General features: G+C 41.0%; 1 protein-coding gene across 8 annotated transcripts in view; it reads right to left on the reverse strand.

Moving 5' to 3' along the window:
• The window catches only part of LOC124150704 (glutamate-rich protein 6-like), a 46,574-nt gene extending 25,145 nt beyond the window's left edge, over positions 1 to 21,429 (reverse strand). For 7 of the 8 annotated variants that reach the window (XM_046522711.2, XM_048402247.1, XM_046522709.2 and 4 more), the window contains exons 1-8: positions 21,355 to 21,429; positions 20,613 to 20,939; positions 19,261 to 19,414; positions 15,414 to 15,565; positions 12,962 to 13,018; positions 7,266 to 7,417; positions 2,359 to 2,439; positions 511 to 881 (exon numbers count right to left, since the gene is read on the reverse strand). In XM_046522711.2, coding sequence (XP_046378667.1) covers positions 511 to 881; positions 2,359 to 2,439; positions 7,266 to 7,417; positions 12,962 to 13,018; positions 15,414 to 15,565; positions 19,261 to 19,414; positions 20,613 to 20,922 — 1,277 coding nt within the window. In that variant the 5' untranslated portion in view covers positions 20,923 to 20,939; positions 21,355 to 21,429. The remainder of the gene's footprint in view (positions 1 to 510; positions 882 to 2,358; positions 2,440 to 7,265; positions 7,418 to 12,961; positions 13,019 to 15,413; positions 15,566 to 19,260; positions 19,415 to 20,612; positions 20,940 to 21,354) is intronic. The other variant, XM_046522708.2, reaches the window with a different exon arrangement.
• Positions 21,430 to 24,128: the final 2,699 nt, after the last annotated feature.

Genomic DNA, 24,128 nt, shown 5'->3' on the forward strand with positions numbered 1-24,128 from the left:
TTTGGGGGCAGATACTAAACACTTATCAAGCACGTGATGAGTGAGTGAGTAGGGTTTTACGCCGCTTTTAGCAATATTCCAGCAATATCACGGCGGGGTACACCAGAAATGGGCTTCACACATTGTGCCCATGTCGGGAATCGAACCTGGGACTTCGGCGTTACGATCGAACGCTTTAACCACTAGACTACCCGACCGCCCCTATCCTTGCAATGAAGAAGTAGAATATCCATAAAGCTATCATCCATGTTCATTATGGCAAATCCAAGAACACTCCAGTTGAAACACAAGACTTATTTGTCGCAGACCGTGAAAGGCTAAACAATGACTCTCTCTTTACCATTCTGTGTGAAAATTTAGTTAAGATGATTCTTTTGTCTGTAGATGGGGATATTATTCATATGATCTTAAGAAGAAATCATATTTATGTATTTTAGTAGTAAATTTGTAACAAATTATGCGATTAAATTTGGGCTAGTTGTCAGTTATGAAGGACGGAGAACAGCCTACCTCTGTACTGCTCTCTCCTTCGCGGCCTTCCTGTCGTTCTTGTTGCCAAAGTGAGCGTGAGGTTTGATATTGATCAGCTTGTTGGCATTGCTCGTCTCCTGCTCAAGATCCATCGCTGTTGAGGTTGCGAACTGCACAAATTCCCGGTATTCCTCGCAGCAGTACAGTTCATCGGGGGGGAGTTGACGCTGGCGTTCCAGCGAGGGGAACGGCTTTATGTCCTGCGCACAGAACTCACACTTGCCGCCGAACATGCCATACATGCGTCCGCACTCGTCCAGGGGGTAGTCGGTGACGTCAACCCCCTCCTTTTCCTTCCGCTTGTCTGGGTCCTCCACTTCTATCTCAGCCAGCTCCGACTCTCGGATGTACTGAGGATAAAGCAAGTATAAAGATGTATCAATGACGGATGCAAGGTGAGGTGAGGTGAAATTGGGTTTAACATCACGTCCAAGATTATTGCACTTATATAGTGACGTGCATGTACGTGTGTGTGTGTGTGGCTGCTTGTACTAGTCCGGACTGATGCCGATTTATAGTGCTAGCACACTGAGATACCATGCCGAAGTTTAACATGAATACCCCACTCAGACACAGTATACTGACTCCAAGCCGACCAGTCCTTGTTTTAGCCCCTTAATGCCGAGCGCCAGACAGGGTAACAACAAGTACAATCTTTTGGTATGACGCAGCCGGGGATCGAACCCCAGACCTTCCGCGGACGCTCTACCACAAGACCACGGAGGCGGTCCCGATGCAAGGAGTAGCATGACCATGTGTCAATGATTGTTTGTTGTTTAACACCGCACTCAGCAATATTCCAGCTATATGACGGCCGTCTGTAAATAATGGAGTCTGGACCAGACAGTCCAGTGATTGATATCATGAGCATCAATCTTCACAATTGGGATACGATGACATGCATCAACAAAGTCAGCGAGCCTGACCGACCGATCCTGTTAGACGCCTCTTACGACAAGTATAGTCGCCTTTTACGGCAAGCATGGATTGATGAAGACCTATTCTACCCCAGAATCTTCACGGTTGGATGTGTCAGTGAGTGATGTAAGTGATTCATCATTCATAAGGTCTACACCATTAAAAGTTTGTTCGGATCAAATTTCTTTGGATTCATTCAGAGTGAAATAAAATATACTATTAAACATCAATAATTCATCTTGATACAGAAGAACAGTTAAACAAAATTATCTAGGAAGTTTTACCTTCATGAATCGGTGATTGAACATGAATATTTTTAATGATATCTAACACCTTCTCAACACACAAAGCACTAAGGGTTAGTTCAGCTTGCTAAAGGATGTGAAGAACTCAATTAGATGTATGCACATACGAAGCAAGTGGAAGCACTAAAAACGAAATGAGAGAGACTGTTGCCATGACAACCAGGCAGACATTGGAAGCGAATTCAGGTATAAGTAACCATGGCAACAAGACGAAGAAGAATTCAGGCAAGAAGAATTCAGGCAAAGTGCAACACATGGTAACCATGGTAACAGCCAGAAGCCAGGAAGTGTGCGAGAAGAGGGAAAGAGGTGTAACCATGGTAACAAGGTAAACAATTAGAGGCAAAGTCGGCCAGAAGCTAGGAATTCCGCTGAAAGTGAAAACAACAAAGAAAGAGCGTCAGCATAGATCGTGCACAGGAGACAGAGAACACAGGTGGACGCTAATAAAACAGATAAAACAGATAAAAAGAGCAGAATGTGTGTGAGCCGTGATGCAGGAGTGAAAAGTCATCGGATGTTACTGAAGTGTTGTTATGAGCAGAGAAAGCTGCGGAGGGTGGTCGAGGTGGAGATGTCACAGGGTCTCCATCACCAGTGTTACCTGCAGGATCTGAGGGGGACCAATACTTGGCAGAAAGCTACGGTCATCCGGGTCTTTCCTATTGGAGTCCTCGTCGGAACTCTTCGTGGAACCAAAACAAGCATCAATTATTTCAACAGTCAATAAAACAACAGGTTCAACACGAGGGGCAGATAAGGGACGCCTGCTGTGACCAGACACCGATCATCGTGTGATATCAGGTTATCAATGTTTTATTGTTTGTTTGTTTTTTAACACATACTCAGTAATATTCCAGCTATATGACAGCGGTCTGTAAATAATCGTGTCTAGATCAGACAATCCAGTGATTGAAGTCATGCACATCGATTCATGCAATTGCGATACATGTAAATAATGGAGTCTGGACCAGACAGTCCAGTGATTGATATCATGAGCATCAATCTTCACAATTGGGATACGATGACATGCATCAACCGAAGTCAGCGAGACTGACCACCCGATCCCGTTAGTCGCCTCTTACGACAAGCATAGTCGCCTCTTACGACAAGCATGGGTTTGTTATCGATGTACTGCCACTGACCCATGGTCAGGTGCGATGCATGAATACCTCCGTCAGTTACATGCCAATTTCTCTCTTCCACATCAGAAAAATAAGCTATCTGTTAAGGGCTCAATCTCATTAAAATCAGATCTTGGTTCTCGCTAACATCTGAGGACGTCACATTACAGGTCACTTCAGAACGACCTTGCGTGAGAACATTGACCAACCAACTACTGACAAGAACTCAACATTAGCCAATCACAAGGCAGCTTTCTCGTGCTTTATGGCGACTCCGCTTCGAAACATATTTTGACAAATTCTCGTATAAAAATTTGAAACCTGAACAAAAAACATTCTTGAATGGCTAATAGATGGTCTAGAATGTATAGATTCAGTCGTGAAGCCTGTAACTATCATTCAGAATACCCTGTGTTAAAGTTTTCGAGGTTGTATGATTCCGACTGTCACTTTCATGATCTGGTAAGTGACACTCTGATTGCTTCGGATGAAAGGTCGTTCTGATGTAACCCGTAATGGGATGTCCTCAGATCTTTGTTTAGCGGTAGCGAGAACTAAGATCTGATATAATGAGATTGTTAAGTGCTCAACTTAGCTATAAAAACATGCACCAGTGCAACCTATCATTGAAAAAAAGCAATCTAATATTTATGTGAACATGTACCAAGTCACGTTAAAAAAATTCAAATATTGTGTCTATCCCTTACTAGTCCAGACAACATCTATCTTTAAACACATTCAATACCTCTAACTTAGTCTAAGGCTTATTTACCACGCTACATCACCAATCTCTGTGTTACGTGTAACTTGTCATGCTTTCACGGGCTTGACATCATCAAACTGTGGGTACTTCAAAATTATGTGCAGATGTTCCTATTTCTATTAAAGCAAAGTGGGATTAATTCATGTGACACAGGCAGCAGACCAGCAAATGTTTTAAATTTGGTGCAACCTAGTTTTGTCCGGTGCAACTGGCTTTTCTTGTCAACATGAACCTTGTGCAAGTTAAATCAAGTTTCCTAAATCAAGCCCTGCTACTGGTGTCGAGCCCCTTGTGTGAATACAGTTGGCTTGACAGCCTGTTTAGTGTCCGTGCATTGACAACAAGCCTAACAGCTGTGCACTAACCCACTAACCCCGTTCCGCATAGCGATCGTAGAGCTACGATTGTCATAAGTCTATGTTAAATTATTGGAGTCAGGGATCAGCTTAACGTTAGGATCACTCTGAGAAGTGGGGCTCTGTACACTAACCCCTGTGCACTAACCACCTGGGCACGAAACCCTGAAAACACCGAACCCCCTCACCCTGTTCCACAAAGCAATCTTAGCGCTACGACTGTCGTAAGTCTATGTTTAAGTATGGGAGTCCTGATAATCTTAATGTTACGATCACTCTGAGGAGTTGGCCCCTGTACACTAACTCCAATGCACTAACCTCCTGGGCCCACTTGCACAAAGCGATCTTAGCGCTACGACTATTGTAAGCCTATATTAAAGTATGGGCGTTTTGATCATCTTACGTTAAGATCGCTTTGTGCAAGTGGGTCCTGGGCACAAAGCCCCGAAAACACTTATCCACTAACCCCGTTCCACAGAACGAATGTAGGGCTACGACTGCCGTAAGTCTGTGTTAAAGTATAGGAGTCCCAATCATCTTACCGCAGTGTTCGAAATACCTGCCTGCCCGACCGTCCGAGACGGGTTGATTTCAACATATGATTATAGTGGGCAGGCAGGTTTTGGTCAGGGCTGGCAAGTATTTCAGCTAGCCAGTCCTGTGGTCTGGCTGAAATTTTGGGGAGTTTCATACCCTGCTTACCATCATGATCGCTGTGAGGTGTGGGGCCCTATACCCTAACCCCCTGTATACTATATCCCAGTGTACAGTGACCCAATGGAGTGCCAAGCTGTGAAACTGTGAACGACAGAACACTTCACCACCTGGGCATCGCATGTGTGTATCACAGTGCCACCTGTGTGGGTACAACACAGCCTACCATGACATCAGCATCGCATTCAACATCATATTCCACATCACATTCAACATTACATTCAACATGACATTCAACATTACATTCGTATAGAATACTAAACGAGCTCCCGTGTAATACAAACGTGAATAGTTCTGGTATCTGACGAGCGAAAGCGAGTCAGATACCACAACTATTCACGAGTTTCATAAAATTGGTTTTACACGAGAGCAAGTTTAGTATTTTATTTATTACTTGTCATTTATAATGTTTTTAGAATTATACTGTTGAGTGTAAATAGGCTGACACCTACACGATCCATGGCATAATCCAATTGAGTTTAACAGAATAATACTTCAAACACGTCAAAAGTTGAAACGTATGAATTTAATATCATACAATGGTCCACCTTTAGAATTCAGGCGTTCGTCCCACAAAATTATCGTAGTGCTAAGTCTATCACAACTCATATACTTTAACTTTGACCAACGACTGTCGTTGCGCTACAATACAATCGCCTTTAGGAACGGGCCTTGCACCTCAAAGTTTACAATCACGTCACAATACCCGATGACGGAATTTGTTGAATTTTGTTGCAAGATCCATCGGCGAAACAATGCCATGTGACGTCAGCCTAGCAACAAGGTTGCTGGGGTCATCGAGTGTGCATAAGCTCCTCCCAGTGATCTATCATCTCCACACACAATGTCGTTGAATAAGCCAAGGGATGTTGAGAGCTTTCAACATTTGTTTGTGAAATGTGTTCCGAGAGTACATAAGCACGCGTTTTGGTATTACTCAATCTGTAATACAGCTGTATGTTTATTAAACGGGTGATCTCTTCACGGGCAAGTAATAAAACATCACATTCCACATCACATTCGGCATGACAACATTTCTACATTCCACATTATATCGTTGTTATTACCACGAAAACTAGTTGAACACTTTCACATTACACACTTGAACTAACAACACAAATGATTATTTTGAGATGACATGGCTTCCCTACTTTAACATTCACGGAATTGTGAAACATACTCCAATATTGCTACTGGTCTGACGTGTGAAAATCTAAAAAGGAATAGTTTTCTCCTGAGATGTAGTGAAAACAAAACACTGGCCCCGTTCCACAAAGCGATCTTAGCGCCACGACTGTAGTAAGTCAGTGTTAAAGAATGGGAGTTACGATCGACTTAGTGCTAAGATCACTTTGTGGGACGGGGCCCAGGTCCCAATTTAGTTGGACTTAACTCATGGTGTGTTCCCAGGGAAGTAGCATATCGTACATCTCTCTAAAATACTGCTAGCATGACAACAGATTGTGATACACCAACATGCTACATCTGCTGCAGTGGGGTGCGACCCTACCTGTGGCCATCAGACAGCTTCTCAAGGATACAAAGGTGCTTCTTGTTTAATATGTTACATCACATTGAAATATATGTCAAATAAACCCTTCAGAGCTGTGCTCAACTGGTTTGACGGTCTCTTACTGATGCCATGTCATTACACATGCTCTAAAGCCAGGCACTAAACACAGACCGGGAGTTCCTTGTTTTAAATCAAATGTAGTGAATATATAATTAGCATGATTATTTTACAAAAATCCAAACAATTTGAAATTTAATTATATTTCTTATTTGAAGAGAAACAGCTGTTAAATATCAATGTTGCAATTGTATCATGTTAATGATTCAAACAGCCAGACAGTTTTATATCAATGGAATTCAGTTGTATGTTATTTAGATCCCATTTGTCTGAGAAAATGATAAGGTGGCGAACAGCGGATATTCTTCAGGAAACCTGGGATGTTTTTTTGTGAAAATGAACATTTCCTGAAAATGCAGTAAAATAATATTTTCCCATATTCACTGGATATGCAGGATGAAAAATAGGTTTTTCATCCCAAACTGGATTCTACAGGCGATATTGCTTGGACGGATATTGCATCTCAATACTTTGCATACAATTGTGACATCATCGGTTACCATGGTATCACAATCAGATGAGATCACTAATCTCTCTGCCACAGAAGCTGGTTAGATGTACCTTGTACATTCAAAACACTGATTCTAACTCTTTACAAACTGATGAAGTTGGAAACACGATGTTGGATGAAGGAATCTCATGTTTGTGTCTTTATATCAAATAAATGTAAAATATAAACACTGCCGATATATTTGGAATCAAAAGACACGAGGGTATGATTCTCATTGTGTCTTGGTAAAAAAAGTATGTGTTTTTTGCTCCTCCTTTCAGAGAACAAAAACACTGACGAAAAAATTTCTGCTTCAAACAAAAATCCCAGGCCGTTACCGTGTCAGAATATTACATTGTCGGTCCCTAGGTTAAACTGTCTAATGCAATGTCATCAAGATGATATGTCAAAGTAGGTCTACAGAGGCTACTCACATCGGAGTCTGAGCTGATGTCAAGGATGGGGATGCCGAACTCATCACTGTAGGGCGTGAAGGGCGTGGTAGGGGCCATGCGGTCATCTGCCGACACTGCATCCGTGAGGTCCCCCTTGGACAGACTGGTGGTCTCCCGACTGTCCGGCTTCACTGAGGAGAGATCAGGGTGAATGTGTCCATCAGTTCAGGGTCAAATCATTCTCTGCAGTAGAGTTCATGCATGTTGTTTTACGCCGCTCTCAGCAATATTCCAGCTATATGACAGCGATCTATACATAATGGAGTCTGGACCAGACAATCCAGTGATTGATATCATAAGCATCGATCCACGCAATTGGGATACGATGACATGCATCAACCAAGTCAGCGAGCCTGACCAGTCGATCCCGTCAGTCACCTCTTACAACAAGCACAGTCGCCTTTTACAGCACGTATGGGTTGCTGAAGACCTATTCTACCCCGGATCTTCACGGGTCCAACTGGAAGAGAAGCCACAGGCCATACTCAAGTTCTGTCACGTTATCGTGTGTCAGTGTGCATCACATGATCACAAAAGTGACCCTTGACATAACAAATTCGGCAGAATTAAGTAGGGGTGATATAACACAGCAAGGTCACATGATGATACGTATCTCATTACACAATACGGTACACATTGCGATACACATATTTACATGAAATTGTGTGGAAACTTCTTGACTATAAATATTTCGGAGCATGTTCTATAGGAACAGCTAGCTGTAGACACATGTTCGTAGCTGTTATTTTTAAGTAGTGAACTTGGAACACATTTTGTAATAATTTGGCTGACAAAATCGCTGAGGTCATTAAACGAGTAGCAAGTAATATATTTTAGCAAGTGTATCATCTTGTGTTGACATAGAAGAAAACGTATCATGTATGATATGGTCGCATGAAAACTAATGGTGCACTGATGTATCCATTTACCCCTAGAATTCAGCGAAACCACGGAAAATTCTCAGCCCCATTTTATAGTGTGAGTTGGGTTTAATACCGCTATTAACATTATTCCAGTTATATCGCAGCATGTCAGCTTAACATGTGAGGAAAGCCTAAAGTGATGCAGGTCTCAGACGTTTACCACTTCGGTGAAACCCATGAGCACGGGTATGGTGCAGACAAACCTTGAAACATAATCTGGGTGAACTGGGATTCGAACCCACAATCATAGGTTTCTGGCGTGCCCAATAGACGCAATTCTGCACAGTGAAACGAGGCACCTTAGACGACTGGGCCACCCGTGACCCCCAACCCCGTTTTATAAGGTACCAGTTGTATATTAAAGTTAAGCGCTGTTAACAGCATCAGCTCTCTTGGATTAGTGTTAGTAGTAGCTGCACAAAATGGATGACGAGGCACGGCTCCAGATAATGTTCCGAGCCATCCAGTACTTACACATTATCATTCACATCGGGTAATCCTAGTTTCTTATGGGTATCAATATATTTTTATTCCTTTGGGTCTTGTCCATTTGGTATTTTTAAGCAAAGAAAAATGTTTAAAACCCAAACAGTCTGGCAGGTGACCCATAAATGCTGACTGCCCAATTTCAAATTAACCTGCACACATTCAGACATTATAAATGTTAAAAATGCGCATAAATAATGAGAGTCAAATCGCATCTTGAGTCAGTTGAAACAATGCAAACAATTACTTGAGAATCTTCAAGAAGACCTTGATAAAACTAAATACATAAGTAGTCTTGAAATTATCTGCCTGATAGTCGGGCAGGTGGAGGAAAATTTCATGTAGCCCGACAGAAATGTTACCAGCCCCCGACAGAAATGTTACCAGCCCCCGACAGAAATGTTACCAGCTCCCGACAGAAATGTTACCAGCCCCCGACAGAAATGTTACCAGCCCCCAACAGAAATGGTATCAGCCCCGACAGAAATTTTACCAGCCCCCAAAAGAAATGTAACCAGCTGCCGACAGAAATGTTACCAGCTGCCGACAGAAATGTTACCAGCTGCTGACAGAAATGTTACCAGCCCCCAACAGAAATGGTATCAGCCCCCAAAAGAAATTTTACCAGCCCCCAAAAGAAATGTAACCAGCTGCCGACAGAAATGTTACCAGCTGCCGACAGAAATGTTACCAGCTGCTGACAGAAATGTTACCAGCTGTTGACAGAAATGTTGCCAGCCCCCAACAGAAATGTTACCAGTTCCATACAGAAATGTTACCAGCTCCAGACAGAAAAGTTACCAGCTCCCGACAGAAATGTTACCAGCCCCCGACAGAAATGTTACCAGCTCCAGACAGAAAAGTTACCAGCTCCCGCAAAGAAATGTTACCACCCCCCGACAGAAATGTTACCAGCTCCAGACAGAAAAGTTACCAGCTCCAGACAGAAAAGTTACCAGCTCCCGCAAAGAAATGTTACCAGCCCCCGACAGAAATGTTACCAGCTCCCGCAAAGAAATGTTACCACCCCCCGACAGAAATGTTACCAGCTCCCGACAGAAATGTTATCAGCTCCCGACAGAAATGTTACCAGCTCCCGACAGAAATGTTATCAGCTCCCGACAGAAATGTTACCACCCCCCGACAGAAATGTTACCAGCCCCCGACAGAAATGTTACCAGCTCCCGACAGAAATGTTACCAGCTCCATACAGAAATGTTACCAGCTCCAGACAGAAATGTTACCAGCTCCAGACAGAAAAGTTACCAACGCCCGACAGAAATGTTACCAGCCCACGACAGAAATGTTACCAGCTCCCGACAGAAATGTTACCAGCCCCCGACAGAAATGTTACCAGCCCCCGACAGAAATGTTACCAGCTCCTGACAGAAATGTTACCAGCTCCCGACAGAAAAGTTATCAGCTCCCGACAGAAATGTTACCAGCCCCCGACAGAAATGTTATCAGCTCCGGACAGAAATGTTACCAGCTGCTGACAGAAATGTTACCAGCCCCCGACAGAAATGTTACCAGCCCCCGACAGAAATGTTACAAGCCCCCGACAGAAATGTTACCAGCTCCAGACAGAAAAGTTATCAGCTCCCGACAGAAATATTACCAGCCCCCGACAGAAATGTTACCAGCTCCAGACAGAAATGTTACCAGCCCCCGACAGAAATGTTACCAGCCCCCGACAGAAATGTTACCAGCTCCCGACAGAAATGTTACCAGCCCCCGACAGAAATGTTACCAGCCCCCGACAGAAATGTTACCAGCTCCCGACAGAAATGTTACCAGGCCCCAACAGAAATGTTACCAGCCCCCGACAGAAATGTTACCAGCTCCCGACAGAAATGTTACCAGCTCCATACAGAAATGTTACCAGCCCCCGACAGAAATGTTATCAGCCCCCGACAGAAATGTTACCAGGCCCCAACAGAAATGTTACCAGCTCCAGACAGAAATGTTACCAGCTCCATACAGAAATGTTACCAGCCCCCGACAGAAATGTTACCAGCCCCCGACAGAAATGTTATCAGCTCCCGACAGAAATGTTACCAGCCCCCGACAGAAATTTTACCAGCCCCCGACAGAAATGTTAACAGGCCCCAACAGAAATGTTAACCATGTTAACAGCCCCCGACAGAAATGTTACCAGCCCCCGACAGAAATGTTACCAGCCCCCGACAGAAATGTTACCAGCCCACGACAGAAATGTTACCAGCTCCAGACAGAAATGTTACCAGCTCCAGACAGAAATGTAACCAGCCCCAGACAGAAATGTTACCAGCTCCAGACAGAAATATTACCAGCTCCCGAAAGAAATGTTACCAGCTCCAGACAGAAATGTTACCAGCTCCAGACAGAAATGTTACCAGCTCCAGACAGAAATGTTACCAGCCACTGGAAGGCAGTGAATTCACGTTTCTAAGCCAAGTAATACTTAAAATGCTCTTTCAGGTCCTTTCTAATTTGCATCTGTTCATGTGTGTCACATGTCACATCAGTTAACATCAGGGATATACTTGACAATGAACACCATTGTGCATTTCACTGCAGTTGAGTAGGTCAGAATATCGGACAAGAAAGACACTGTTGATATAGTATAGTTATTTTTATACTTTTCATGCATATTTGTTATTAACTTATTGATTGGGTTATGGGGAAATATGCGGCATAACTGGATCTTGTTTGTTTCTTGTTTAACGCCAGACTCAGCAATATTCCAGCTATATGATGGCTGTCTGTAACTAATCAAGTCTGGACCAGACAATCCAGTGATTGACATTATGAGCATCTATCCAAGCAATAAGGATATGATGACATGCATCTACAAAGTCAGCGAGCCTCACCACCGTGCCTTCGGCGTGACAAGGAAATGCTTCAACCACTAGGCTACCCCACCGCCCACTTGGAGAAACTTAGACATGACCTGCAAACATTTCTGCTGATGTCTACCCTCTTCCCTGTGGTCTTGTTATCTTTGTAAATGTGAAAAACTGGAAATTATGCCAACGTACAAAGTTAAAATAATCTCAGATGTTTTTAGCACCTACTAACACTGTTAATACATCCATTCAGTATTGGGGTACCGACTTTATGTAAAAACTAGCACACATTACACTTACTATTTTCTGCTTCTTTTGATAAAAATTCAAATGAATGACTGTTTCATTTTGTTATTTTTCTTCTACACAGTACAGGGAAGATTTAAAAACTCGGAATCTATCTCGTACAGGTAAGAATTAGTAACTAAGAATCTATCTCCCCTTAGTGTAGAGGTATCTCACTTGACAGTGTTATTATCATAAGTAATCAAAATAACAATTATCTCCCCTTATAAGTCATGTTAACATCCTTGACAGTGTGATTATCAAGCTCCTCACAGCGACAGCCAATTCGCGGAGCTCTCTATACTTTCCCTGCCACCCGTGAAAGCTCCCCACTGTGATAGGTGGCAGAAACCATGCTTGGAGTTGAGCTCGCAACCGACTGACCGTTATGATTACAAACAAGTGATTGCTGCCGTGACACCAAATACTCTTACGCCTGTTAAATTCTTTTCTTTGTATGTCAGTTGGTATTACTGTTTCATTACAACTATCATGTAATTGGTATAAAAAGAATGTAAGGGAGAAAGTTGGTTGATTTTCAATTCGTCTGAAATCTCCAACCAATCCGATCAATCAAACAAAATGGTTTACTTATCTGGGAAATATGGACAATCGTAAACCTTTTTAAAATAACTATGATCATTCCAAAAGAGCATAATTGGTTGGTTGGTTGGTTTGTTGTTTAACGCCGCACTCAGCAATATTCCAGCTCTATGACGGCGGTCTGTAAATAATCGAGTCTAGACCAAACGATCCAGTGATTGATATAATGAGCATCGATCCTCGCAATGTGGGATCGATGACATGCATCAACCAAGTCAGCAAGCCTGACCACCCGATCCCATTAGTCGCCTTTTACGACAAGCATAGTCGGCTTTTACGGCAAGCATGGGTTGCTGAAGACCTATGCTACCCCGGATCTTCACGGGTCCCAAAAGAGCATAATAAAAGTATAAATGTTACTACATTTGGGGTTAGAGGGCAAATTTCAAGACTCTTGTAATGGCAGCACCAACACTGCTGGCAGCGATGTTACTGAGAGTGTAATGAATGTGTTACGCGCTGGGAAGGAGCTTGTGTGATTATCTCCCTTGACATTGTGATTATCTCCCTTGACATTGTGATTATCTCCCCTTAATGGTTCAAGATTTACCCAGTATAGATTTGAGATCACTTTTTTCTTTCTTTTCCTCACTGCCGATGACTGCACCTGAAATATACATGCAATACACAACACCTGTCAATCACACTCAACATGCAGTTACAATGGGATATATATTGAGTTCATGCAAACTTCCAGGACAATGTATATATCTGAGCAACAAACTTGGATTAGAAATTTGTGAAGCTGTTAATACATTTTGACTAATGTCATGAATTAAATGAATGATGAACTATCAAAAAATATTGAAAATGAAAGAAAAAAATTCTTAATAATCTTTATGAAAGAAACATAAAAAATGAGATAACAGATAATAAACACTTTGGTCCAAATACTTGTTGCTTCATTGACTTCGTACTTTGCGTGACCCTGTCCACTCAACTTGGCATAGTGTTACCATGGTATTAGTAATAGCTTTAAGTTTTTAAGTGACTTCTTTTTTATACAATTGTTTTCAACCAGAAAAGTTCACTTGTCATAATCATCAGATTTACCGTATTCGACCTAATAAGTGCTCCGCTCTAGTAAGCGCCCACAGCGATATGTGCTAATATATTGGCTAGTGAACAATCCCAATTAGCACCCCTTCCGACTGATTAAGTTACACAAGACTTATTTATCCGGGTATACCTTAAGTCTTAGTTGCCCCACTCTAAGCCTTATCATAACATTTCAATACTTTATTTCAGTAATAATGGAAAGACATTTTTCTGGTTCCAGGAGAATTTTAAACTCTTTATACAGGATGTACCTAGATCTAGCCTTGATAGTACTATTCAATGATTTGTAGAACATATTTATCAAAACGTTTTTGAAACTATTTATGAATAATGGTTTGTCGCCAACAGCTTGACTGAGCCAAACTACTCCAAATCCGTGAGAAAATAATATGGAACGAATAGAAGAAGCGTAATTTTGATGGCCACACTTATCGTTATATACAAGCATATCATAAGATTTTCTTGGTATCCTATCTTCGTACATTTCAATCACTTTAAGACAATACTTTACAGAACGGCACATAGCATTTACATATCGTGGGTACCGGCCGCATTCCCCATACACAATAGCATTTGGTGTTTGCAAACCAACGTTAAGAAACTTCTTACAAGCCATAATATGCACTTGTTCTATTTTTTTTTAAATCTCTCTACAACCCATATTTCCGCACCATATTAAAGAATAGGTTGAATCTGAGTATCAAATATATTAAAGAAAACTGAAGTGTCAACAAAATCAAGTCTGAACCAGACAAACCAGTGATTGATGTTATGAGAAATGATCCCCCCATCACTGACCAAGTCACCGAGCCCAAACCACTCAATCCATTTCAGTCACCTCTGAGAAGCACACCTCAACCAATCAATTTCAGTCACCTCTGAGAAGCACACCTCAACCACTCAATCCATTTCAGTCACCTCTGAGAAGCACACCTCAACCACTCAATCCATTTCAGTCACCTCTGAGAAGCACACCTCAACCACTCAATCCATTTCAGTCACCTCTGACTCTGAGAAGCACACCTCAACCACTCAATCCATTTCAGTCACCTCTGAGAAGCACACCTCAACCAATCAATCCATTTCAGTCACCTCTGAGAAGCACACCTCAACCAATCAATCCATTTCAGTCACCTCTGAGAAGCACACCTCAACCACTCAATCCATTTCAGTCACCTCTGAGAAGCACACCTCAACCAATCAATCCATTTCAGTCACCTCTGAGAAGCACACCTCAACCACTCAATCCATTTCAGTCACCTCTGAGAAGCACACCTCAACCACTCAATCCATTTCAGTCACCTCTGAGAAGCACACCTCAACCACTCAATCCATTTCAGACACCTCTGAGAAGCACACCTCAACCAATCAATCCATTTCACTCACCTCTGAGAAGCACACCTCAACCAATCAATCCATTTCAGTCACCTCTGAGAAGCACACCTCAACCAATCAATCCATTTCAGTCACCTCTGAGAAGCACACCTCAACCAATCAATCCATTTCAGTCACCTCTGAGAAGCACACCTCAACCAATCAATCCATTTCAGTCACCTCTGAGAAGCACACCTCAACCACTCAATCCATTTCAGTCACCTCAATCCATTTCAGTCACCTCTGAGAAGCACACCTCAACCACTCAATCCATTTCAGTCACCTCTGACTCTGAGAAGCACACCTCAACCAATCAATCCACTGAGTTGACTCAACGTAAGTTAATGGGGACCTATTCTAACCTAGAATCCACACATATTGTGTTTTAATATTAACCCTTTCATTTCTAATTCAATACTTATCCATGATTATGATTCCATGATTATTATGATGATCATGTAAAAATATTGCAATAAAGCAACCATCACCCAGAGCACAATACAAAGTCGTATCATTTTAAATGAAGAAATTAGATAAGACCATCAACACAGCCAACAGCAAGGCAGTACCAGAAGGGATGTGTTTCCCGAGTCCAGTCTCCACAGCATCTTCCACCCATTGCCAGTCTGTCTGTGTGTCCAGCGTAACCATGGTGATCTCACGCCCATCGTAAGTCTTCCGTTTCGCTGTTTCCTTAATAGCTGGTGATCTGGAACTTAACCTGGAAAAAAAGTGAGTGAGTTTGGTGAGTTTCATTCTAAAGAATATTTCAGTCATATTATGGTGTGTCAGCTTGAGGGAAGCCCAAAGTGATGCAGGTCTCAGGACATTTACAACTTAGATGAAACCCACAAGCAAGGGTATGGTGCTGACAAACCTAGAAACATAAGGGAGAACAAGGATTTTAATCCCCCCCATCACAGGTTTCTGGTACGCAAAAGGGACATAACTCTAACCCGAAAAAGAAAATGACAGAATAAACTTGGCGATTCAATAATTGGAAATTTTACAAAAAATTCTACATTTATATACTTATCCTATCTCATCATGCTCATATGCATTTCTCTTTCTTCTTTCGGCCCAGATCTTGGGAAGTGTGAGGTATGTACGGGTGAATTAACTTTAGAGGCTCGAAACCATTATTTTCAGCTAAGTATCCACTTATAGTATTAGGATCGAAAGAAGAAAGAGAAATGAACGGTGTGAGATGGGACAAGTATAAAAAATTATACCTGGTGATTCAGTGAAACATGGGCAAGGGTGGACACTCGTGAAAATATCTCCTTTTCCCCCCCGTCACTCCACACATGAAATATCCTCTATGTATGTATATATACATCTTTCCGAGGCAAGAGAGTTAACTGACTATAAAAGTCCAGTTTCCACCCTTGCCGAACTAGGCTGGTATTATGGAGTTACATTTTGGCTGGACTAATGAGTCTATGCATAGTCCAATCAAAATCCCACACTGAAATCAAAATCCAGTTCATAAAATGTCGTGCAGATTTCGATCGATTGCAGGATTTGCAAAACATGTGCACCACCAACTCGTTGTCAGCAGATATTTTCCGAATCTTTTCATGTTTTCAATCAAGGTGCTTACGTGATTTGATGCATTTCGCGATGTAAGACCCCTTTTATCACAATATAGATCTTGATTATCGATCAGATCGTTCTGACTGGGTGCCACCATATTGTGTGAAGCAAACGCAAGTGATGGAATCTGATTGGTCCATAGGAGAGGCTTAAAAGGGACAAAACTGGTAATAGCCGCTGGTGGCGCTACGATCGAGCCCAGTTATTCCAGCCTAGTTCGACAAGGGTGGAAACTGGACTTTTAAAGTCAGTTAACTCTCTTGCATCGGGAAGATGGTATATATGGTGTATTTCATGAAGTAAATAACGTTTTACATGTACTTGGGAACCAAAAAATGAGTGAGTGAGTTGGGTTTAACACCATGTTGAACAGTATTCCACGTTTGTCACGGTGTGTTGGCTGAATGTTGGAAGACAGCCCAAGCTGGTGCAGGTCTTAGGCGTTAACCACTTTGGTGCTGACAAACCTGGAAACATAATCGGGCTAACAGAGATTTGAACCCACGACCATAGATTTCTGACGTGCCCAAGGGACGAAAAAATTCACAGCGAATTGCAGCACCTTACACGATTGGGACACTGTGGGCCCCCAACATAAAGATGGGGTGTTGGTAGTGAGGTGGACAGAGGATGAACATAATTGTAGGAGAGTGAGTGAGTGAGTGAGTATGGTTTTACGTCGCTTTTAGCAATATTCCAGCAATATCACGGCTTCACACATTGTACCCATGTCGGGAATAGAACCCAGGTCATCAGCGTGACGAGCGAACGCTTTAACCACTAGGCTACCCGACCGCTCCTAATTGTAGGAGATATCAATAAACTTATCTCAACCAGCTCATTTTACTGCTTTCCCTACTTTTCAGTAAAGGAAAATATTCTTGCAAGAAATAACTCGGAATTATAAATGTCTATCAGTATATTTCTATATGATTTAGGGGGCCCAGTCGTCTAGGGTGCCGCGATTCACTGTGCAGAGTTGCGTCCCTTGGGCACGCCAGAAACCTATGATTGTGGGTTCGAATCCTGATTCGCCCCGATTATGTTTCTAGGTTTGTCAGCACCATACCCGTGCTCAGGGGTTTCACCGAAGTGGTAAACGTCTGAGACCTGCATCACTTTGGGCTTTCCTCCCACATTAAGCTGACACGCTGTGATATAACTGGAATACTGTCAAAAGCGGCGTTAAACCCAACTCACGCTATATGATTAAAACATGGTTTTATTCCTTTAATATTTGTTTTACATAAATTTGTCTTTTTGCTAATATCAACAAGAGTTTGCCACTACATTGCTATCCCCGCCCCTGTTGCAGAATTTATGACATAATTAAATCTAAACAAACCCTAACCTTTTTTAACCGAGGTGGAACTTGTCATGGAAATTGTAAAAAAAAGAAGAGTTTGGAACCCAAGTCCATCTTGTTGCCATGGAAACATAAAAATTAAACATTTTTAAAATTCACCAGTTCAGCATGTACCTGACAAACCTGCAAAGTTTCATGAAAAAATATTGAACGGTTTCTGAGAAACGAAACGTGACGGACGGAGCCCGTTTCTATATCTCCCGCCAACTTCGTTGGGCGGGGGATAATAAGTGATTCAATAAGAAGGTGTTTGTACCTCCAAAATAGGTATCTTGTTTTGTGATAAAAACCACGATAACATGTCCAAAAATAACAGTTATAAAAACATTAAATTTGTCCTACAAGAACATTTTAATACACGTGATCAATGGTTTCATTGCCTGACTTACAAAATGATCATTGGTTTCTGTCAGCTTAGTTGATCTTCAATTATTCCTTTTTAGTGTATTTAATTTTGTGTAGGAATTTGAATTGAAATTTTAATACTTTTATATCCATTTTAGATTTATAGTTTAATATTAAATAAAGTACCTTTTATGCCATACATTATCTAGAGCTCAGAAAATGGAATAAAGCCTTTCTTTCACATGGCAAATACCCATGTACACCAATTCCTAATAAAATCTGAAAATTTACAAGTGTGATTATACCACAGTGGTTACATTAGAATTCCATTAACATCATTTTCATTTAGCATATACTTTTTCATATATTTGTCCCATGCATCTAATGTGTCTTTCCAAAAAGGGTTATCTGAAAGTGTTTTTGAATATTAGAACCCAAACGAAAGTATCTCGTGAGGGAAAGCTTGAAAGATGGTAGCATTTTGGTTTAGAAATATATCATTTGATACATGATAACTTAAGTGAGTAAATAAAAATTATAATATCAACCATTGTTGCTTGTTGTTATGACTAACTTCAACACCCAACTCCCCAAAGATATGACAAAATGACAATTTTATATCTGTTGTTTTACAGAAATCCACGACGCTATCAAATATAACTTAATGATAACAACAACAACAACAACAACAACAACAACAACAACAACAATGCCGGAAATGTCACAATGTCTAAAATTTAAATCATGAAGGCTGAACACAAGAGTGAGTGAGTGAGTTGGGTTTAACGCCGCTTTTAACAGTATTCCAGTTATATCGCAGCGTGTCAGCTTAATGTTGGAGGAAAGCCCGAAGTGATGCAGGTTTCAGATGTTTACCACTTTGGTGAAACCCACGAGCACGGGTATGGTGCTGACAAACCTAGAAACATAATCGGGGCGAACCGGGATTCGAACCCACAATCACAGGTTTCTTGCCTGCCCAAGGGACGCAACTCTGCATCGCGAATTGCGGCGCCTTAGACTTGGCCATCCGTGCCCCCTTGAACACAAGAAAAATGGGACAACATTCAACAATAGGACACTGGCAGATTGCATATAAAGCAGCTTACATGTCGTCTGATGGTTTGGGGGTGAAGGTCACTGAACGTTTAGATGTCCTACTTTCAACTACAGCCTCATCATCAAAGATTTCTGGTCGGAACCCGCGTGCTATCTTTGGAAGAGACCGCCCTTGGCCAGGAACGTCCAGTGTGGCTGAAGAGCCTGAAAACAAAACAAAAAACAGTTAAAGTTAAACGGGCAAGTTCACAAAAAAGTGACCTTGACCATCATAGTCTACCACTAAGTTGGTTGGTTTTGTTTGTTTGTTGTTTAACGCCGCACTCAGCAATATTCCAGCTATATGACGGCGGTCTGTAAATAATTGAGTCTGGACCAGACAATCCGGTGATTGATAGCATGAGCATCGATCCAAGCAATTGGGATCGATGACGTGCATCAACTTAGTCAGCGAGCCTGACCACCCGATCCCGTTAATCGCCTTTTATGACAAGCATAGTGACCTTTTACGGCAAGCATGGGTTGCTGAAGACCTATTCTTCCCTGGAATCTTCACGGTCTCTACCACTAAGTAGTATATCCTAAAGATCACATGAACATGCATTAAGTCTATTTCTAGTGGGAAGCACTCTTACTCTAACAGCGTACGTATCCTATTGTCTTACATGTTTTTGTATGCACATTTTGCTTCTTGGTGAACGCATAAATTAACTTTGAGCAAAAACATGCTTTTCAGATTTCTCCCCACCCTCCCTTAGTTTTAATCTTGCAATTCTGCAGCATCTGAAAATAAAAGTTTAAAACAAACCAACCTTGCTTAATAAAAGATAAAATATTAATTCTTAAAACAAAGCAAAGTATGACAAATTCTGTATCACAGATGTATCATTTTGGCCCTATCAGTATCAGCTGGAAAACAGACACACACGATAACATACATAAAGCATTAATGCATAACATAATTAAAGGTGCTACTTTCTTACCGAGGTAAAACCATGGTAGATACTGTATTTTTTGTAGAAATTTCATACTCCACTAAACATGCTAAATGTACGCATTATTCCTGTCTTGTGTCTACTACATCCAAACAGCACCCTGTGACCTTGTCTATCGCTCTGTCAATGACATCACAATCAGGGTCATGTGACCAATAATGATATGACATCACAATCTAAACCTGGTTTGGTGTCAGCAATGACATCACAAAGGTATGACATCACAATGCTTATGACATCACAGGTTTTATCATTTCCCTGACACAACAAACCCTTGCAAATAATAGAAACATTAAATTCATTTTTTTAATATTAATTATCATCCAGCTCTTATTTGTTAAATATTATCCAGTTTTTCACAAAAACTAATTCTTACAACTTTCGTTAAATTGATTTATCGCCTATACCTTCTGAGGATGTGTCTTCAATGTCGGGCTTGACACCGATATCTACTTCGCTCTCACTGTCAGTGGCGAAGCCATTGTCGGGCCCGTCCTCTTCCCTGTTGTCCCCCGGGCTGTCCTCACCCCCACCCCCAGGGCTGTCCTCACCCCCTCCAATGTCAACATCCCTTTCTTCCACATTGTCTAAGAATTCCACACTTTTCCTTTTCCCAGATCCTGGGCTCTGTCTCTCCATCTGTTTGGTTTGTTCTCCCGCATCCCTGGTCCGCTCTGTGGAATTCGGGGGAGATAGGGACGACTCTTCCTCTTCCATATTTCACACCTATGGCACTGTGGAAGTCAGACATTGGGACATATACCATTCATTATATGGTAAAAATAGCTCCGCCGAAATATGTTGACAAACATGATAAATATTCAACAGGATTAGGAATAGAAGACAATTCAGAGCAAGAAAAAAAGTCAGCGACATATTGCTGTGATTATATTCCTTCTAATCAGGTAAATTAGACAATATTTTATGTCATGCAAAAGGCGGAATAGGCCTCGGGCCTAAAATATTGTAAATAGCCTAGTGAACAGTTGAAATAGTATTTATATTGCGAACGACTTCAGTGATTTACCTGACAATTTATAACGTGATGCATTTTCAACATGATTTAATAGCAAGCACATAGTTTGTTAATCAAATGTCGGGATGACATACCATAACACGTTTACATGAATACAACAATAAATATTATACCTGTACGAATGTAAGACTCTCGTGTTATCGGTCCGCCATTACCTAGTTTGTTTATAGCGACGATCACGTGCTGAGAGGACGGATTTGATTGGCTTATTTCTACCATCATTTGGATCGCCCATGCTGCAAATATCAATTTTACAGCAATGAAAATCCCCGGCGAATCCACAAAACAGCCATACTTGTATCTTCAGGAAATATGTACTGCTCATAAAATAATACATTTACCGTAATAAAGAAAACACTGCTGTCGTAATATTCCAAGCGGTGTCGATGCATTCCAGACCGGTGTGGACCTCCTTTCTCCCCTATAATATTAAGTACTACACCGAGGAACAAAAACTGCCCATCCAGGATCTAAATGACATCTATAATGCTAAGACGATGAGTTGTTTGCACAAATATAATAAAATAATGTACTTTATACTATGTATTCTTACCTTTGTTTGTGAGTATGTGATATTAAATGATCGAAGTCAAAGATCGTATAGGGGCACGAGTGACCCAAGAAATGCCTATCAAACAATCTGATGCTCGGTAGTTTTGTCTCATGTGGTTTAGATGAGTGAGTTGGGTTTAAACGCCGCTTTTAACAGTATTCCAGTTATATCAAGGCGTATCAGCTTAATGTGGGAGGAAAGCCGGAAGTGATGCAGGTCTCAGACGTTTTACCAGGAGCACAGGTATAGCGCTGACAAACCTAGAAACATAATCGGGGCGAACCGGGATTCGAACCCACAATCATAGGTTTCTGGCGTACCCAAGGGAAGCAACTCTGCACAGTTAATTGTGGCGCCTTAGACGACTGGGCCCCCCATGCTCCCTGGTTGTTAATAAAAGCACGAGGATCATATCGCGCTCATATTCTGCGTTACCATTGTTCATAAACATAGGGCATATCCCAGCCGAAAATTTCACGTTGCATTTTTAATATTTTAGCCTCATATATTAGAATCTCGTATGGTTCAATTTATAACAGTAATTTAAGTTATTAGATCTACACACTTTTTTTTAGAGAATAATCGATTTCTTAATGATAACATGTTTTCAGTGTAAATGTAATTTTTCGTAATTTTGATGTTTTAAATACATTAGATTCAATTGTGTGTTTTTTCACAGTGCATTATCTATAAATTATCAAATACTTCGATTAGTGACATACTGGTTTGTAAAAAATAGACTTTTTGAAAAATGAATGCATTCTTGTGGTTCTTTTTCACAATTTTAAATTGTATATGTTCCCTCGAAGCTGTAGTTCAGCTAGGCCAGGAGAAAAATGGAAAGACATAATAACTGAAAACCATTTATATTAAATATTTTGCTGGTTACATTTTCGAAGTTCAATACCAAGAATATATTTTTCCTTTTATGATATATAATTCCATTACTTTCACTGACCTTCAATCATTATCTATTTCAAACTTTTCCTTTTGTAGAATCGGATGAAATGGGAACTGTACTGGAAATAAACTATCACACATGTCCTTGAATGTATATATGTGCATACCAAGGTGTAAACACACTAAAGTCGTATTTATAACACAATATGAAAGAAAAGGTCTCCGATGACCAATCGCTAAAACAGGTGGGCAATTTTTTGTTTACATTTTTGTTTTTTATAAACTTAAGTTTCTTTCCTTACCTTTTTACGTTTTATGGTTTCTCAAAATCTTAGATTTTTTCCCCGATACGATAGTAAATCGGGTTTTAGTTTGGGTTTGATCAGGAGCAGTCGCGTTTGTTCTGTGTCAGCGGCCACATCTGAGCAGGGTACTATATTGTTTTCATTGGTGCAAGATTCCTGTCATTTCGGAAAACAAAGCATCAAAGTCAATATCGCTCAATAAATCAATTTCGTTCACCTCAGTAAGTTTACAGAATTCATTTTCTTCACTTTCGTTATTAGTATTGAAAGATAGCCATCTAATATCCAAATCACCGTGAGGACAATCCATTTTGTTTCATGTAGCAGCTAGACAACATTAAACACCAGAACCAAAGCATTTATTTATTTTTAAGTCAGATGAAATGTTACTAGACAAGGCAAAAATACTAAATTAATTATAATCCTGATAAATGGAGGTATTAAAAAGAAAATAGAAAAACGAGTTGATTGAAAACACCGATCGAGAATTCGGGGAAAACCCGGAAAGTAGTTCCGGCAAAAGTTCACACGATCAATTTCACAAAAAGATGTTCACATCGTGTGAACTTTTCTGTCTGTTCACAGGAGTGTGAACTCCATATATCAGATCACGTGACTACCCATTCTGCCAATCAGCATGAAAGAAACAGTGTAAACTTCAAAGTTTGAAATTATATGGAGATGATTGAAAACACCGATCGAGAATTCGGGGAAAACCCGGAAAGTAGTTCCGGCAAAAGTTCACACGATCAATTTCACAAAAAGATGTTCACATCGTGTGAACTCTTCTGTCCGTTCACAGGAGTGTGAACTCCATATATCAGATCACGTGACTACCCATTCAGCCAATCAGCATGAAAGAAACAGTGTAAACTTCAAAGTTTGAAATTACATGGAGATGTCAACAAGCGACCCAGTCGGGACAAACAGTGACAATGTACGCATTCCGGTACTATCTCGGTAACATTTATCATAAGTATTGAACATTATACTTATTCTTATCATTGGCAAAATATTTTACTGTTATCTTGTCTTCTTACTGATATAAATTTAGCAAAAGAGTCTGGCCGTTCTGTTGTGATTTCAATTTCAAATATCCATGACCACCTTGTAACTCCCAGTGCAGTTT

This window comes from Haliotis rufescens, unplaced genomic scaffold, assembly GCF_023055435.1.
Source record: "Haliotis rufescens isolate VD_foot unplaced genomic scaffold, xgHalRufe1.0.p SCAF_25, whole genome shotgun sequence".
Taxonomy (NCBI): Eukaryota; Metazoa; Mollusca; class Gastropoda; order Lepetellida; family Haliotidae; genus Haliotis; species Haliotis rufescens.